At 31.8% G+C, this 20,190-nt stretch overlaps 1 protein-coding gene across 2 annotated transcripts in view; it reads left to right on the top strand.

Annotated features, from left to right (window-relative positions):
- LOC118201629 (mitochondrial import inner membrane translocase subunit Tim17-B-like) overlaps positions 1 to 20,190 on the top strand; it is an 82,704-nt gene that overhangs the window by 23,162 nt on the left and 39,352 nt on the right. For both annotated transcript variants that reach the window (XM_035373768.2, XM_035373769.1), the window contains exons 4-5: positions 6,772 to 6,900; positions 9,735 to 9,770. In XM_035373768.2, the coding sequence (XP_035229659.1) occupies positions 6,772 to 6,900; positions 9,735 to 9,770 (165 nt within the window). The remainder of the gene's footprint in view (positions 1 to 6,771; positions 6,901 to 9,734; positions 9,771 to 20,190) is intronic.

Genomic DNA, 20,190 nt, shown 5'->3' with positions numbered 1-20,190 from the left:
TTTTTATTAATATTTTATTTATATTTTTATTTAATAGATTGAGCGTTTTAAAATTTATTTCATGAGAAATAGATCATGTATATTTAAGTTCATGGTTTGCCTGTTTTATTTTTTATCAGTGATCTTATTCTTTAATGGTATTAGATTCTATAGTTTTTTTCCTAAATATATTTAAACGCTGTAAGATGGTTACAATTTTAGTTTTAAGAATTTGAAATTATTTTTACTCTGATTGAATTTTGTTGAGATTTGTACCATTACCTGTAAACTTAAGTACAAAAACTAAAACATACACACATAAAGTATTTTATTGGGACATTTTTATTTATATTACTTTGTCATTACTAACATAAATGTGTCTAGTTCAGTAGTAATTTAGTTAAGAGAATTATTTTACATATCTGTTAATGCATAAGGTCATATTTTTGAAAATAATAGTGTTTATAATCTGTACGTGAAAAGGCTATTAAATTAGAATTATCATCTTTTTTATGCTTAATGTACTATCTCTCCCTCTTTTTATTAAACTGTACTGTATTAGTAGCTAATACCAACGAGGTTAACTTGCAGGGTCAATGAGGCTTCCAAAAGATGCATTGTAATAGAAACAATCAAATGCAGTTATAAAATGAATTGGTTCAGTGTGCATGCTAGAAAAGATATTTCATATAGCTCCGAACAGTTTGTGACATGATTGAAGCCGAGTGATTTTGCCCAAATTCAAATTTAGACAAATATAACCAAAATGGTTGTCACTTTCTGTAAAACGCAGGGAGCTGGCATCATAAGGATGGAACTGTTTTTGAATGATGTTAGTGATGTTGATATTGTCTAGACGTGATTTTTCATGTTTGCCTCTTTACTTTTTAAATTTCTTCTCATATGTAATAATTTGATTGGAAGGGTAAAAATTTGGCAGTGTTTTTGAAAAATTCAAGTTATTTTTTTTAAATGATTTTGTTGATGGTAAATTTCAATAAAATTCCAGAATCACTTTAAAAAAAGATTAGTAATGTTTTTAAGTTACAACAGTTTAAAAATTCAAAATTTGGATTGAAGAGAAGTGATAGAAATCAGCCCCAAAAAGGAAAGAAACAGCAGCTTACAAAAAATAACCGTGCAGCAGCTTGGAAGCATATCAAAATCTGATTATCCATCACTAGCAAATGTTGTGTAAGTCTTAAATGTAAGTTATGAATTCATAACTCTATAAAATAGTATATATATTGGGAAAAATGTTTTGAAAAATGAGTCATTAAATGAATGATAAAACCATAAAAGCTATCTATAAAAAAAACCTCTTTGAAATTGTAATCAGATAAGCACTTGCAAAAGAAACCCTACAGTCATGTTTATCCAAATGACAAATACTTAAACAGGATATTTTCTTTAAAAGAATTTTGTTATAGATGGTTATAACAAACTGACACTTATTTAACTGAGATACATCAAATTAAGCTTTAATTATCCATATTTCATGTCGCACATAACAAATGCTGTATGTGAGATGTGTAACATGCATGCAGTCCTCTCCATGCACATTGAAGTATGTCCATTATGAATGATGTAATGGCCATCACTAATGCAGATTTTGAATTAAATGACAATAACAGTAAAAAATTAGTATCTTTTACCTTGCTCCCACAAAGAAAATGTTCCAAAGTATGTCTTTAGAGCAAATGGGCAGAATGTTCTTTCTTTAAAAGCAGCTGAATGTATTTTCTAGGCTGATGAGTTGAATGCAATATTTTGTAGTTTATAGCAAAGATCTACATAAGACTAAGTTAATATGTTCTTATTAAAACTGTAAACATTTTTTTTTGGGGGGGGGAAGGTTTAGATTGGCAGAACTATCAGTTCTGTGGCAGCTGATATAGGTCCTTCTTCAGAACAAAATCCTCCAACGAATTAGTTATATTTAAATTCTGTGCCCATGTAAAAGTCCCCCCTCCCAAAATTGACATTTTATATTGATTTATGTGTGTATCTCTTCCAGTAGATTTATAACTATAATGAGCTCTGTGCTAGTTGCTGAAAAGTAAATTTATGTCAAAAAATCAATCATGCCTTCTATAATAAATGGTAATTTTTTCAAACTGACAAATTTAATAGTTTATTTTTAAAAAATATTAAACATGATGTTCCAAAACAGGAACCATTGGCATGTAAAAGGTTGAGGTAATGCATATATGCAGAATCATGGTTGGCAAGAGTTTATTATACTTTTTCAACATTGATATATTTATAGAAAATTAAACTACTGTCTTTATTATTAGCAAGTGAGCAACTTAACTTTGTGTTCCACTTTTTATAAATTTCTTCAGTTTCATGATTCGCAATTCTCTAGTTTGATTTTTTATTAATTTTTAGAAAGGCATAAAATTATCATTACTGAGATCAAGGTCACTGAAGTCATAAAACAGAGATTACTATTGGTAATACTACCTTGGAACAGAGGCCATTTTACTACTTTCATCTAGTTACCATCATGATGGCACAGTGGTACAAGTTTGTATCTATAAATGAAGATGATATAACAGAAGTTTTTCATTGCGATGACAATGCCTCAATCATCAATCAATTAATGGACAGTGAAATCTGTAGTATGGTTCTAAATCCGGAAGTACCGCTTCGGATAGTGAAGAAAATTACAGGGGTTATTGAAAACGAAAAAATTTCGATTGACAAGTTAGTCAGTATTCTCGACACAGCAATTACAGGACTTGAACAGTGGAACTCTGTAACTGAAAAAAAATTGTCTGTTTATAGAATTAAAGAGAAAGTATTAGCACAAAAAATGAAGCAACTTAAACAACTTACTTTGAAAGAAATTAATGATAAAGTAAACAAATAAATATAATATTTTTGGACCTTTGGCTGCCCTCAAAATCGATTGAGTGTTTTAATATATGTACGCTAAATACAAGGATGTTATTGAGATTTTGAAATACTAAGCTTTTTTTTTTTTTTTTTTTTTTTTTTTTTTGTAAATTTGGATACTCTTTAGATCATAATATCTCTTTATTTCATAAATTATGGTTTCATATTTTTAATTGTATAATTTCTGCATGCCATCTTACCAGATTTAAATTGATGATCTATAAGCCGGATTACGGATTTTGTACTGTATTTGACTTTTATTCTTCCAGAGACATTTTACTATTATTTGGAATTTGATATATATATTTCACCAGCACTTCAGAGTGTGATAATTTAATTCATTGTTAATGCATTTCCAGTAGCAGTTTTTATAAAATAAATCATTTAAAAACCACATTGTATTTTTTAACGTATTTAAATATTTTTATGATCCAGCTATTCCTACTCTAAGAGCTTGTTAAGAAATTGCATGTCAGAATTGTAACCCCCCCATTTTTTTTATTATTCAGGGATTTCTATAAATCATTTTACTTGCAGTGTAAAAATAGTTCAAATTTAATTCTAAAGTAAGTTTTAGTATTTTAGAATTACTGTTAAGACTTATTACCCTTAATAGTATCTTAATGCACAGTATCGCATAGCGCGTTTACCTGCTCATTTCTTTTTGCAGCAGGTATAATAGCTATGCTATATAGACATAACTAGTGTTTTGATGTTAATGCACTATTGCTTTGACATTAAATGCAATAGTATACAGGCCATTGTGATCAAGAAATTGATATAATTTCTTTATAGTATGTATTATTTTAGTTATAAAGTTCAGGAGTCTATAAATGCATCTGTATTGCATTGTTTAAAGATAGCTTGTTTTTTATATAATTTATAGAAATGTGTTATATGAAGTATCATATGGTATGCTCGCTCACTTATTTCTTTTCACAGTAAATATGATTAATATTCTATATTAACTATATTTTAATCTATTTATTGCTTTAGTATTAAAAGCATTTACTTATAATTCTCTGCTGTATGAAACTTCTGACAGAAGGAGTTATGTTTATACCCGTCCTTTTTATTTATTATTATTTTTTTAAGCCCAAAGGAGCACTAACCCGAAAGGGTTATTAGTCTTGAAATGGCATTTTGCATCGAATCACTAAATACGCTAAATATCTCATGCTCACTGATTTCAAAGAGAGCAGTAACAACACTGTGTGTGATAAAACATTTTTATCTCCAGTGTGTGAGACTGTCTATTGGAAAATCTGAAGGTATGCTGTTTTTAAACGTGCTAGCCCAAATTCTCTGAAAGTGTGTATGTAAATGTGTGTGTGTGTGTGGGGGATGTTTAGGTATAATACAAAATCTGAAAACTTTCTTTCTTTTATTAATACTAAATGTAATCTTGGTATACAAGGGCTACATCTGTTCTGCTGGTATAATATCAGCACTGTGTGGTCAGCCAGAAAATTTTGAGTTAAAGGAAAGAGCAGGCTCAAATGACAAAACACATACCAAGTGAAAATGGGCTGCTTTTAATAGTAACATCAAGTGAAAAGGTTTTTCACATGTAAGAATAGGACATAACCAAATGTTTCTAGTGTTGTCAGCTCATAGGCTCAGATACCTGTACATGTAAAACTTCTCTATGACTTTCTTAAACTTTTTGTCAGTGTATTTTTTACGTATACAGTACAAAGTCCGAAATCCGGACTCGTTGGGACTTGGGCGATTCCGGGTTTGGAATTTTTTCGGGTGAATAGATCATCAATTTAAATCTGGTAAGATGGCATGCAGAAATTATACTATTAAAATATTAAATCGTAATTTATAAAATAAAAAACTATGTTCTAAAGGGTATCAAAATTTACCAAAAAATGCTTAATATTTATTTGTTTGCTTTATTAAACATTTCTTTCAATGTAAGTTAAGTTGCTTCCATAAAAATTCAAAAATTTTTTCTTATGTCATATATACGGTTGATTTTTCCAGTGCCATAATCCTCGCATAATTTTGAGACATTTATCCATTTTTTGCAGCAATTCCACTTTTTGTTTAATGGACATCGAAACATGGTTTCACTTTGTAGATCCTTTGGCAGCTCCAAAACTGGAAACTCCTCTTGACACAATCAAAAGTACAAGCTTAATTTTTATAAAATTGCTATAATAATAACAGTCTGCAAAAAATAATAAGCTGGATCAAATTAGAAGGTTAAGGAGCAGCACAGTCTGTCACATTAACTGAAATGCCTTAAAATCAGTTAGCTTTGGCTGTGTATCACAAGATTGGTGATGAAAGCTAAGTTGTTCTGCTAAATTTTGTCTTGCTCTTATTGCGTACTGAATTAAGCCTGAATTGTATTAGTTATTTACTATACCTACGTTTATTTCTTGCACATGCTTAAGACTAATCCGAGTCCTGAATAAATAAATTCCCACATATACTTAAGGCTTTATCTAGGGCCGGCATTAGATACTGCCTGGTGCAGTCTCTAAATTCTGCTACAAAGCGCCTTCCTCAGGTCAAAATTTTCGCCACGCATAAACTTTAGATCCCAGTGCTTTTCCCCCTAAATTATAAAAAAACTTCTTATCGCTTAATTTTGCCACTCGGTGCTTCCCCAAATTCCAAAAATTGTGTCTTCCCTAAATTCTGCAGCTGCTTCTGGGTTTATGGTGAATAACATATCAGTTATTCTTAATTAAAACAGCACTAAATGTAATCTTTTGGCCTATGAGTTTCATTAACAAAATCTATTTTTAGCATATGAAAAAAATTTTTGTTGAATTTTTCCTCATCAACATTTCTTAGAGCATTTAAAAAATATGTAATCATCACCAAGCGTAATGTTAGCAGAAAAGGTTGCCTTACTCTTGTTATTCAATTACTAATATAAAAAAAAATTTAGACATCACTGCATGAGTTATTACTGAAGCTGCCATGTATTGATAAACATGCAGTGTTGAAAGCAAAATGTAATAAACAGTGACTCGCTAGGTCAGCATCAGGGATATAATATAGATGAATGTTTCGGTTTGAGATGTAATGCCAAGCAGACACTCAACTGCAGAGCCAAATTATTAATCTCACAAATTTATGCTTACATAATTGCTTTTTCATAACAGTGTATTTTATTTAGTGCCTAAGTGAAATTAAGAATCGGAATTTTTAAGTGAAAATCTCCACACGTTTTATTATGAAAGGAAAAAGATGCGCATACGTAAGGCATACCAAAAAGAAAAAAAAAAAAAGTTTGTGACTTTAAGGTCCGGATTTGGATTTTGGATCATTCTGGATAATGGGCGTCCGGATTTCGGACTTTGTATTATTTGGCAAGATATATTTTGAATACTTGTTCATGAAATAGTACATGTAATGCTGTACTTAATTACCTTGCTACTTTCTAAAAGTTAAAATATATAAAAGTTAATTTGATGTGACTTTAGAAGTTATGATTTTAGTGACTTTTCCTGTCATGTCAAGTAATGGCATACATTCATGACATCCTTAATGTCTTAATTCTGAGGTCGTGCAAATATGGTGGTAACTTACACATGAGAGATGCCTTTATTGCGACACCTATCACCTAGATTTCTAAAGCAAATTAAGAATTTAAATAAGAGCAATACTTTGGTTAATCCAACTTTGTAGTTAAATGGTTAGTTATCTAAGGGGTATTAAATGTCTTTTCTCTCTCTCTCTTTTTTTTTTTAACCTGGTCCTAAATATTAGCTGTGCATAATTGCATTTCATACCGCAAAAAAATCACAGTAACATTTACATATTAAGGTTTATTTGAGAAAGATATGCTAGTTTTGTTAACATTATTAATTTTTATTTTAAACCTGTTATATATAAAATTTAATATATTAGGAAAAATTTTAACAGGAAATTTTGCTGTCTGGGGAGGCCTTTTTTCAACTATTGATTGTTCATTAGTACATATCCGTAAAAAGGAAGACCCATGGAACTCTATTGCAAGTGGTGCATTGACTGGAGCAGTTTTAGCAGTAAGGAGTAAGTATATATATATATATACACTGAAGTGACAAAAGTCATGGGATACCTCCTAATATTTTATCGGTCCTCCTTTTGCCCGGCGAAGTGCAGCAACTCGACGTGGCATGGACTCGACAAGTCGTTGGAAGTTCCCTGCAGGAATATTGAGCCATGCTGCCTCTATAGACGTCCATAATTGTGAAGTGTTGCAGGGTTTTGGGCACGAACTGACCTCTCAATGATGCCCCATAAATGTTCGATGGGATTCATGTCGGGCGATCTAGGTGGCCAGATCATTCGCTGGAATTGTCCAGAATGTTCTAACCAATCGCCCTCGTTCTAACCAATTATGGCCCGGTGACATGGTGCATTGTCATCCATAAAAATCCATAGTATGTGAAGTCCATGAATGGCTGTAAGTGATCTCCAAGTAGCTGAAGGTATCCATTTCCAGTCAATGATTGGTTCAGTTGCACCAGAGGACCAAGTCCATGCCATGGAAAAACAGCCCAGACCATTATGAAACCACCACTAGCTTGAACAGTGCCTTGTTGACAACTTAGAACCATGGCTTCGTAGGGTCTGCGCCTCACTCGAACCCTACCATCAGCTCTTACCAACTGAAATTGTGACTCATCTGACCAAGCCAGTTTTCCATTCGTTTAGGGACCAACTGATATGCTCACGAACCCACAAGAGTCGCTACAGGCGATTTCGTGCTGTCAGTAAAGGCACTCGAGTCGGTCTTCTGCTGGCATAGCCCAAGGAAGACAAATTTCGCCGCACTGTCCTATCAGACACGCCCCTCATATGTCCCACATTGATTTCTGCGGTTATTTGATGCAGTGTTGCTTGTCTGTGAACATTGACAACTCTACGCAGACGTTGCTGGTCTCGGTCGTTAAGTGCAGGTGGTTGGCCACTACGCTGTCCATGGTGGGATGTTATGCCTGAAATTAAATACTCTCAGCACGCTCTTGACACTGTGGATCTCGGAATGTTGAATTCCCTAATGATATCCGAAATGGAATGACCAATGCGTCTAGCTCCAACTACCATTCCGCGTTCGAAGTCTGTTAATTCTCGTCGTGCGGCCATAATCACGTCAAAGCCTCTTCACATGAATAACTTGAACACAAATGAAAACCCTACCAAAGCACTCCGCATTTATACATTTTCTACGCGGTACTACTGCCATCTGTATATTTGCATATTGCTATCCCATGACTTTTGTCACTTCAGTGTATATACATTTTTATTTTAGTAATAATTTTTATCATGCTGTTTTATGAAAAAGGAAGTCGATTTCTTCCATCTGTCTTAAGTTCAATCTAGTACCAAATTATGGTGCAGATTTATGTAATTTTGTATATTGCTTAATATATTTTCAGTAAGGATAATTCTTTTACGAATGTAATGTATAAAAATTAGTTTAAGAAATGAAGTACTTTTAATTTTAAAAAAAAATGTGTTTGAGTAAATTGATAAAATATGCAGGACTAGGCAATGATAGCACGTGGTAATTCAATGTGTAAAGTTTCAAATAAATATGTAAAGGTATAAATATTTTTAACAGGTTGATTGATATTGCTGTGTGAATTGCAATGAGGATGTAAAAAGGTCTAGAAAAGATTCCAGGTGGCAGGTTTCAGATAAATACAAAAACTAAGTTTATTGAAGTCAGTAATCAAAAGCAGTGAGTGGGATAAATCTAAAGGACTTCTAAAGATTTGGATTTTTATGTTCGAGGTATGTTCAGAGTAGTAAATGGATAACAGAATTTTATTTTGAATTGTGTTTAATACCAAGCGTAAAGGTTATAGATTTAGATTTTGTAAGAATGTATCATTCATGAAGAACTTAAATTTCTATTTTTTGAATTTTTACTGATCTATCTTTATTTAACAATTTAAACCAAATCATTGGCAGAAACTAGGAATACTGAAAATGTGTATTTCATCGAATATTTCTTGTCTGGGTTTTAAGAAACACATTATTAATATTTTGACATACATTTATAAAATTCTTGTGTAGAGAATATTACACTGAATATGGGCATCTGGAAGCCCTAATTTGGAATTTGTTTTATTATCGATTTACTATTCTGTAACACTTGAACAAATTTTTGATTAACAAACTCGATGATTTCATCGCAAACAATGGTAAAATTGTACACGGGGAAAATTTTTTCTCCAGTACGCGAGACTGTATATCGGAGATTCTAAAGATATGCTGATTTTTAAATTATTTTGCGATATTGCTGTTGAATTTTATGGTTTGAGTTCAAAGATCAATAATAAATAAAAGTAACACAAAAAGTTTAAAAAGTCCGTTTGGGTGTAATGCAAAATCTGAAAAATTTCTTTTTTTCTTTTTTCTTTTCTTTTCTTTTTTTTTTTTTTTTTTATATATATATATCTCTGACAAATCTTTCTTTCTGTATGCTGTTGTTCTCACCATGTACACAGTGATCTGTTTTTGTCTTAAAAAAATCAAAATTGCACAAACTTGGCACTGTGCACTGGCCTTAATTGACATGTGCAGGGTTACGACATGAGAACTTCTGAGTGGTATTTGAGAGTTGTAACATAACTATTTCAACAGCCTGCTGCTTTGCCTCATAAATACCTGTTGGGGTCAAAAAGTATCAAAATCATGTTACTAAATTAAAACTGTTGATTGTAATATTGAAAACATCACATTTGCTTTTAACTTGAGGGTGTTATTTTTCTCAATAATTAATTACAGCATTTGTTATGTATTAATAATTTAGTATAATTATATATTAATGGTTTTGAATGTAAAATATTTATTTGGTATTTGAATTTTTTTAATGAACTTTTGTTTTGCAGATGGGACAGGTGCAATGATTGGTTCAGCTGTTATAGGTAAGCATGTATGCATGTAATCTTGCCTTAGAGGCTTTCAGAAATTACTTTTTTAATTTATGTAGTATTAAAGTATAATTTTCATTTCTGTAAATACTACAAATAGAAATGATAATTTTTTCATTGTTGTTTTTCGAAAGTTTTGATTCCTGTCCCCATATCTATATTAAGTTTTAATAGTGTCAATTTTTAATATTATTAATAGTGATGCATAGAGGACTATGTAACATATTTATTTAGCAGTGGGAATTCAAGCTGTCTTTCAGAACACATCTTGTTAATCCAATTCACCATTGCTTACAGGTAGTGTAAGGTGTAAAAACTACATAAGTATATTCTGAATCGCTGGGGTAAAAAGTAATATAATACAGCAAAAATTCAGTAATCTGGCATGTTGTGTCAATTCCAGATTCTCTGACTAAAATTACGAATATAGCAAAAAATCAATGTGGCAGGATCTAGTGTATACAAAAAACTGCATAAAAATTCATATAATTCTAAAACATATTTTATGAGTAAAACTTATTAGTGTAAGTAAATTTCTGTAGTATGATTATATTTAATTAGTTTTCTTTTTTAAGACATCAGTATTTCCAATGCAAGAAGTATTTCTATTTAAATTTTTAATGTCTTACCACTTTAAAATTCTGTTTTTCTTTTTAAAAAAGTACTTTAAAATATTAATAGTTGTTTTTTCCATATTGAGTATTTAAATGTTTTTGAATAAGTTTCACAAATGCATTGAATGCTTGTGCCAAATGCCTACTTGAGTATTTTAAGTACTATTTTAAGTAGTAATTTTGTTTTGACATTCTCAGTTAACTGGTTCGTAATAGACCTAATGGCATGATAGCTAACAATTTTCCATTTGTCTCCAGTTGGTCATTATTATCACTTTTAGTTCATTCGGTAATTTAGTTTTCTGAAAGCTTTAAAAAAAAAAAAAAATGAAAATGGTGGTGGGGAGAATGCATGAATAGCTAAGCCTTTCTGAATATTGGTAAATGCCTGATCAGGAATGTTCGTGAAGAATGTGCTGTTTTTTGAGGGTGTAGAATCACTAGATGCCAGACTACTAGGCTTTTATTGTATTGTATTTACAGTAAACCCTTCCCTAACATGGCGGTTACATCATTAACATGATATGCATGTATGGCAAAATAACATTCCACAAAGTTTATTTTCTGTGGAAAAAATGGGTAATTCTGTATATTGTAATTAAAAGGAAAAAAAAAACATTAAATGAAATGATTTCTGTTACTATTTAATAAGTAGGCACATGACACAGTTATTTATTTATTTTTTTTTAATCTGGCGATTTTTGTTTGGAACAATATCTGATGCAACTTGTTTAACTCGTGAGGTGTGTAAAGTTTTTCAGTACCTCTCATAAAGTGCCTTCTTTATTCATTTAGGACAATCTCCATTACAAAACTGGACAATTCCTGTGCCTTTTCTAAACAATATGTTAAACTTTCTTGTACATTAACGCTTTTAGAGCCAGTATATAATAGAATTGTAAAATTGTGCATGAATAACTTATCCACCCTGAGAATACAGAATTGAGGCTTAAAAAATCTAATGTAAATCCTGAATTTTGACAGCAGGTATATATTTTATACCATCACCCTTATAAGACATTTTTTTGGGGCTCGAATTGTTAATTTTTTTTAAAAATTTGTCTTTGTGTACTTTCGATGTATATTTATAGAAATGGTTACTTGAATGTAGTTAAGGTTGGAGTGAAAACGTTCTAAAATTTTAGTAGAAATTTAAAAATTCACATTTTTAGGGACTTTGATGATGCCACCCAGTTGAATATATTTGTGCAAAATATGTGAAAAAAAGCTTTTGAAAATTATTTAAATTCAGTATTATTTTACAAAAAATTTAACAAATTAACACTACCATGCTGTTTGTAACTGAACTAGCATAATGTTATAAAGAAATGTTAACTTGTCTGAAAAATGAAAATTTACTTTTTTGAAGTTATATTTTGTGCTTTAATGTATATAAAAAGAACATGCTTCGTGCTGTGATACCAAGAACTCCTCTGGCACACTTTTGATTATTGGGATTCCAGGCCCTGAAAGGCCATTTTTAAATTTTTCGTAAATTATATGTTGTAATATATTATTTTGGTAAGGAAGAAAAGCTATTAAATGATTTTATATCTGATACACCTCAAAGCCCTTTTTTTAATTTTCTCTAAATAGGTGGTAATACATGATTTGGCTGAGGAAGAATAGCTTTTCCCCACATTATTTTTAATTCATGAAAAAAGCCTATCTGTTGGATATGTTCAGCATCACTTGATTCCGAGTCACTCATATCAGATAAATTCCCCCTTTTTTATTCTTTCATATAGCTTTATTGGAAAGATCAATCTCAACATATGAAACAGTTCAATTAACGCACAAGAGCAATGATAAATAATAAAAAAAGAACAAGCATTTATAGATTAAGAATCAGAATAAATGAACAGGAGAACAAAAGTAAAAATTTAAATAACAAGAAACATAAGAGATGTAGTCTCTACAAGGTGTTCAACATTCTAGTATAGTTGATGTAACCACATTTCTTAGACTCTGTATCTAGTTCTGGGCATATAAGAAGATGCTCTGCATTCGTGATGCCCGAATTGCAAATTTGACATGTAGTACTAGATGGAAGGATGGCAATTTTATTAAGATGATGTGCCATGCAATCGTGGCCTGTTTGCAGTCTAAGTGGTTTGCTGTCTTGTGATATAAGTGTTATTCTCTTGGTTGGTGAGTCTGCCTTCTTTATTTTTTGGTGAATATTCTTCATCAGAAGTATTGAATACAGCAAGAGCAGATCCATCACAGGGTTCGTATTGGTCTTTATAAGTCCTTATATTTGCAAATAAAAAATAAAGGCACTTAAGTCCCGTCTAAATGAAGCGATTTTTCTCGGCCGACTTTCTCGTAGAGCAACAATTTTAAGGATCTGCGCATGCACTAAAAATAGGTCATGTTCTCTGCCGCGATTTCAGAACTGATCACTGCTCACTAGCGTATGACAAAATCAGAATCTCTAGCCAATAAGATTGCTTTGAGTGATCACGTGCTTTTCTCCTCATTTGGAATATAAACATGGCTATATTTTGGAGCGAAACTCAAGTTTTTCAACTAATAGATTTCTATAGAGAAAAATGTGTTGTGGGGCGCGAGTAATGTAAATTTTAAAAATAAAAAATTAAGGGATTCTTCTATTTTGGCAAGCTTTGTCTTCCTTCCCCATTACTTTATATATTCAAATGTTTTCTATTCAGGCTGAAAATTATTTTAACTCCCCCAAGAAAAGTTCCAAAAGCTATTAATGATGCCATGTCATGGGTACTAGATGAAAATATTCAGAAACTACTTGAAACTGTGGTCACACTTATTGAAAAAATTCAGAAAGCAGAATCTCCAGTTGAGAAATTACGAGACGGATTTAAAGCAACGCAGAAACTCGTTGACTTCGCCGAAAATGCGAGTTAATCGCGTGATGAGTACATAGCTTTTCCGATGCCTCCTACACGAGCGATCATAGCTTAGTGGTAAAGAGCAGAACAAGTTAACTCCGGACATCGAGATCATGGGTTCGATCCCCCACCTTAATTTTTGACGTTTTGTGCCTGCAAGGACTTTTTAATTTCGCTTCTCCAACACTAAATTCAAACTGCATGACTTAAAAGTCGCTTTTTATTTTTTCACATACGAGTGTGGTGTTTATTGAATTTTAACACCTTTTTTTAAATTTTTCAAATGGCCTTTGGCACGTGTTTTAGATTTACTGGTGAAAACTTTAGTAGTTGCGTACCAGCTCAAAAGAACGTCACAAGTCCAGGGGGGTTTGTGCTCCGGGGAAACCCCAGAATTCCGGGGATTTTGAACTTCGATACCCGGAAATTCCGGGGATCGTCGTTCAAAAGGAAGTAGGAATAATAATGAATTATTTATTTTGATCTGGGTAATTTTGTTTGCTTTGAAAGCAGAAAACGCAAGGTCAGTGTGTGTGTGGTGAAAACTTTTCCTTTCTTTCTCCAAAGGCAGTGATAACGCATGAAAAGGGGGAAAAAACTTCTTTTTTGTTTTTTCCTTATTGCGAGTTATGACTCATTCCCCCCCCCCCCGGTTCTCGGACATTCTCTTCTGGATTCTTTTCGGCAAGTAGGCGCTGCAGGAAAAAAAGGGAGAGACTTCGTTCGACCAGGTGTGCGATCACGTGACTCTGGGTTCAGGTCTTATCTTTCCTGGCGTGGTGCCAATAAGTAGAGAAGGGGGATTTTTCACCATATTAGCTATTTGTCATTGATCGCTTCTCAACTTTTTTTTCTCCGTGTAAAATTTTCGTTTCATTTACTGATGCACGTGTAAATTTTTCGTTTCGTTTATTGAAATATTTTTTTATTTATGTACGCAAGAGAATTTCTCTATGAAATTTCTCGATATAAATAGTGATATTATACAATTAGAAGAAGGTGTCCGGAATGCATTTAGGTGGAATTGGATTGAACAGAGAGATGGTAATGGGAATACCATCGGCACATGGTGCAAGAAAATAAATGTTGCTGGACAAGCATATTGTGTTTTTTGTAACTCACTGCTGAAGTATGGTGGGGAAGGATTCAAGGCTTTCACAAATCATTCTAAAACTGTGACGCACATAAAATATTCAAAGTGCATTAGACATTCAATGACTTTAAGTAATTATGCTAATTCAAAAAATACTGATGACTTACTGGAGACTGATGCTCGGCCATTGGATATAGTGACAAGAAAAGCACGCCAAGAGGTATTAATAACTTCGTTTATCGCCGAGAATTCTCTTTCTTTCAATGTAGCTCCCAATTTAATTGAACTCTGCAAACAGTTGAGCCGTAATCAGACGGCACTAAACTCGTTGGAAATGTCCAGGACTACTGCATGTTATAAGATGAAATATGGGCTCGCAAAAACTATTAAGGAAAATATCATTAAAACTTTAAAGGAGACTCCACTTTCTCTAAATTTGGATGAAAGTACTAACAATGCTCAAGAAAGTATACTGGCAATATTGGTGCAGTTTTATGACAACAATCAAAATGAAGTTGTAGTTCATCATTTTGCATCTCTAAAGATGGAATCTTGCAATTCAGAAGCTGTTTTTAAAGCAGTTGTTAATACTATTGAAGATAATAATATTCCATGGGCAAACTTAATTAGTGTATTAATGGACTCATGTAACACCATGCATGGGAAAAAAAAGGGTGTTGAAACCAGACTACGATCAAACAAAGCACCCCACTTATTAGATATTGATGGTGACACATGTCACACAGCTAATAACTGTGCAAAAACATTTGCTTCATGTTTTGATAAATACTTAGAAGATTTGTTTGATGACATCTATTTTGATATGAAAAGCTGCAGTAAAAGAGAAAATTTTTTCAAAATCTGTGAATCCCTTGCCATTAAAAAACTTAAGCCCTTGAAGAGACCAGACCATAGGTGAGTGTACATTTTATGTGTTTTAGAAAGAATCAAAGATCTGTGGGATGCTCTTATTGCATTTTATTTTCACTACTTGGATAAAACTGATAAAGGGGATTATTTTTCTTATGTTGAAACTGTATACAATAAAAGAAATATTTCTGCAGCTCAGAAAAAAATTGTTGAAGGGGTGTATTCTTGCTTGCATTCCCAACAACTCACAAAGGATGCTTTAGCTCGGAAAAAAAGAATACTAAAAGGGTTATTTGTTATGCAAAACAAAACTTTATTGCATATGGCATTATATTTAGCAGTATTACCAGAGTTCAACACATATATTAAATTATTTGAAACAAAAAAACCAATGCTTCATTTAATACATTCCGATATTTATAAATTGATGGTAAAATTTTTCTCTTTTTTTATGAAGCCAGAAAATATAGAGTGCACATCTTATAATGATTTATTAAAGATTGATGTCACAAATCCAGAATTCCATCTACCTAGCAAAGTAATATTTACTGGTGCAGAAGCTTCCACTCTTCTGAAGAAATTATCAAAAAATCATCCAATAGCAAAAGAATTCCAAATTTCTCTGATGAAAACTTACACTAATACAGCACAGCATATGAAACAGAAATTACCCCTTAAAAATTCATATCTAATTAGTTTTACAGCATTAGATCCAGAGCTAAGAGGTAAAACCAGTACAATATTAGCTTTTGAAAAATTATCTTTTATGTCCCATATTTTTAGTGATAATGAAAAGTCAAAAGTAGAAGCTGAAATAAGGTTATACCAGAGAGATATTGATATCACCAAAGAAATGCTCTACACATCTGATGAAAGTGGAAATCAAGTCAAGTGTACAATTGATAAATATTGGTCTAAAGTTTTTAATTTAAAAGATGATTTCGCAAATGATTATAAGTATCCTACATTGGCTAAATTGGTCAAAGCCTGCCTTAGCTGCTTCCATGGCCCATTAGTGGAAAGTGCATTCAACTTAATGGATACACTTGTCACTGACTATAGAACCTCTCTTAAGATTGATTCCCTAGATGCAGTGCAGACTATTAAATATGATTTAATGGCTTCTAAAGAAACCTCATGTAAAAAATATGTTCTAAAAATTCCAATGACTGATCCAATTCACAAAGATCTCTTACTGAATATGAACAGAAGTTGGAAAACATATCAAGAGGACTTAAAAACATGTATTTCAGATGAGTCACCTATAAAAGTCTCTGAAAAACCTTCTACATCAGCAGAAAAGCAAACTGCTTCTACCTCTGCATGTGCAGTTCTTGAGGAAATTTCTTCAACTGTAAATGATGAAAATAAAAGTCAACCTTCCTGCAATTATGAAGTTCACCACAAAAGAAAGACAAGCCCACAAACATCAGAAAAAAAAAGAAAAAAAGAAAAGAAAAGAAAAGGCAGCAGAAATTAGATAATTTTTTTTTAAAGAATTAATTCAGGTAATTTAAAATATTTACATAAAATGTAGTAGTTTATATGTTTGAAAATTTATGGTTATTAATTTTGCAAAAAAAGTAATTCATTGAACTTTTATAATTAGGTCATTCAATACTTCGTAATTGTAATTTTTCATTTCTCTCCCCCTCCCCCCATTCTTGAAACTCCAAAATGTGGGTAGTAAGTCCGTAAAAGTTTCAGGGGATTTTGAGGTCCCACAAACACCTCTGCAAGTCACAAACTCAGTTTTCTGTTGAGTTTTGTGTAAACAAATTACAGCCCAATTTAATACAATATTGCTAAATTTTATTAGATGATTAACTGATAGTCATATGATCACAGTTTTCAGACTGTATTAGTTATTTAATTATGCCGATATTAGTTTTTTAATTTTCAATAAATATTCTTTTTAAGACTTTACATCTTTATAATATTTCTTATTTGAAATTTTTCCACTGAAGTTACACTTGCTTTGTAATGTAGTAATCTTTATTCTTTATTATTACTTTATACTCATACTGATTTTCATAACATTATTTTCTATTTATTCATTAATAAAGGTTTTGATATAAAGCACAGTAGTTACTTATTTTTTCTGAAACATGGTTATTTTATTATTTCAAGATTTAAGTGCACAAATAGTAGTGTCAGAAAATGAAATTAAAAAAGGAGTAATCTGTGTACTCAGTACACAAAGGAAAAGCATATTTTAGAAAATTTTGCTGCAAACTTAAATTTAGCAAAAAATAAAAATCACGTGGCATCATCCTTAAATACTTTCCGAATTGTACCGTGTCTTCAATACGCAATTCCAGAGCAGGGTATTACGCTCACCATGAATTTCTCATCGCTTGTCCCAATTTCTGGTCCAAATGCATTTTCTTCTTCCCTCCCTATTCTGTAGCAGTAGCTAAGTTCAAAATTGTAGCTGTGTCTATAGTAGCAATTTAAAATAAAATAGTCATCCATTATTTTGACTATTTGACAATAACGTAAGCTTTGTTTACAAATCGTAGACAGTGTGACACTGTAGAGGGCGGGAACACTTCCTTTCACATTGAATGGCCGCGTGAATTCCTGTACTAACGAGAAAATCATTCTGTGTGCACAGGCAAGCTATCTCAGATATTGTCGGCTGAGGAAATCACTACATGTAGATGGGCCTTTATAGGTGCTTATTTTTTCTTTAAAGTCCTTATTTTTTTGCTTTTAGTGCTTTTTAGACTGGTGCACGTTGTTCTATTGGTCAAAGAACTGCGAAAGTGGTAGAAAATTACGATACATTCAGTATTCTTTTCGTCCCATCCAAATACTATGAATTTCTATCAAGATTTTAATAATTTACATTCTCGTTCCGTGTGATCAGTTCATATTCTCGTTTATTATGATCGTTATGCTTATATTATGAGCATATGTATGAATATTTATAATAATATAGTTGCAGTAACTGCTGAAGTATAGATAATTTCCAAAAATGGGTTTGTTTTAACACAGATTAGCTTTTTAGAGAATAATATTCGGAATGGCTTAAATAAAGGGAAAGTAATCGAATAGTCAAAATGATTTTATTTTTTTGGCCAATATGTTATACAGTACGGAAGTTGGGATGTTCTCCCTTTTTTCTGCAAAATCTCGAATATTGAAACCGTTACAGTTCGCTGCAAAACAAGCAACAGACTTTTTTTGGGGTCACTTTCCAATCTGGATTGAGTAAGACTAAAAGTTCTGCGGTCTACCAACCCAAGCGAAGAATGATTCTATTTCATAAATTTAACGCAATCTGTTCAAAATTAAAATGAAAAACACCCCAGGTTGGTAAGTCTCTTTCTTTTCCTATATTTAGTTCTTTGTTCTCTGAATACCGGCAGCTGTTGATTTCGATTGCATAATATCACGTATGGAAGAATTACGGTGCACGTATTGCACAATACTGTTTGCAATATTTTGCAGAGATATTTAATTTTGACATTCAGTCTGAGATTTGTTTATGAACTCCTAAAAGAGTTTTGCTGTGCTAAGCAGAATATTTTTCAGCTTTGTAGGTGTATTTTTAGATGATGCACATCTCAAAATGTCAAAAGCATTTATTTGAGCCGAAAAAACTAAAGAACGGCTACAATCTACCCCCGCCTCTTTTTTTCCAGTTACGCTCACTATCCAGAATATTTGTCAATTTCCGAGTATGCAAGTTATTTAAGCTTTTACTGTTAAAGGATAACTGCATGAAGCAGTTTCCCGTCTTCTGATTTCACAAATGTTCCTCTTTTTTACTTAAATTACTTTGCAATATCTGTTAAGGGAAAACTGCTGTACAGTGAAAATTTAGAAAATGTTAAGAATTTTGATTTAAGTTAAATTATTTAAATATTAATATGAGTGAAAAAATAAATTGTATTTATTATTAGGTGCTGTTTCAAAATATTTTAAGATTGCTATAAATCGACATCACTTTTAAAATGTAACTTTTAATATGTACAGTATTTACAGAACATTAATTACAGCATTCGGTGGTTCAGTTATAAAACAAATCTATGTGCTTTCACAATCGAAATCTTTCAAATGGGAACCGAAGTGTTCCTAATCAACTAGTGTGCAAAGCATCAAACATCCATCTATCGAGCTGCCGGTGTAGAGTCTGTGAAAATGCACGCAACGCTAGTGCCATCTATCAGTTAATCAAAATTTCTACACACTCCCCACCTGAACTCTGTCAAGAGTTCACATTAATCTAACAACAATCAAATAAGTATTTTAACATATAATTGTAAAACAATAAGTATATTAAATGAATAGAAAATATATTCAAACTATAATCATTATACTAAGTTCTAAAAAATGTATGTTAATTATCAAATACGATTTGACACCACTTCAGTAAATCTAAACTATTCTTAATCTAATCCTAGAAAAAACAAACAATTGCATAAAACATATTCATATTATTAAAGAATAAAAAGAAGTTTTTAAAGTTCTAAAGGATATAATAATTGAACTGGTCATTTTATTGTTCCACCAGAAGTTTTTAGTTCACAAGAACAAACTTTGTTGTCATGACCACGAAAAGCGTTTATCACTCTACCACAGTTCCACAAAAGTTTGTATTTGTTGTTGTCTTCGATTAATACAAGATCATCATAAACGTTAGAATTATTTAATTGATGAGCTATCCGAAGGTCCATCAAATACTTCTTTGCACCACTTTTTCCATACAGAACATAAATTTTCTGGTAGTTCATCATCCCAATTTAAAGCAAGTGTCCAAATTTGCTGAAATAGGATTTTGATTCTAAGTACAAATGGTGATAATAGACCTACAGGATCAAAAATTCGTCCTATTGCTTGTAAGGCAAAACATTTAGTATTAACTTGTTTTGATAAAAATGTTATCAAATTTTTTACATCAAAGTAAATTATGTCACTTTGGTTGTCCCAAGTGACTCCTAACACTTTCAATGGAGGAT

This window comes from Stegodyphus dumicola, chromosome 1 (assembly GCF_044657685.1).
Source record: "Stegodyphus dumicola isolate Sdum_Otavi_A_Nest chromosome 1, ASM4465768v1".
NCBI classification, from domain to species: Eukaryota; Metazoa; Arthropoda; class Arachnida; order Araneae; family Eresidae; genus Stegodyphus; species Stegodyphus dumicola.
The sequence above is the reverse complement of the archived record's forward strand: the minus strand, read 5'-3'. Positions and strand labels throughout refer to the sequence as shown.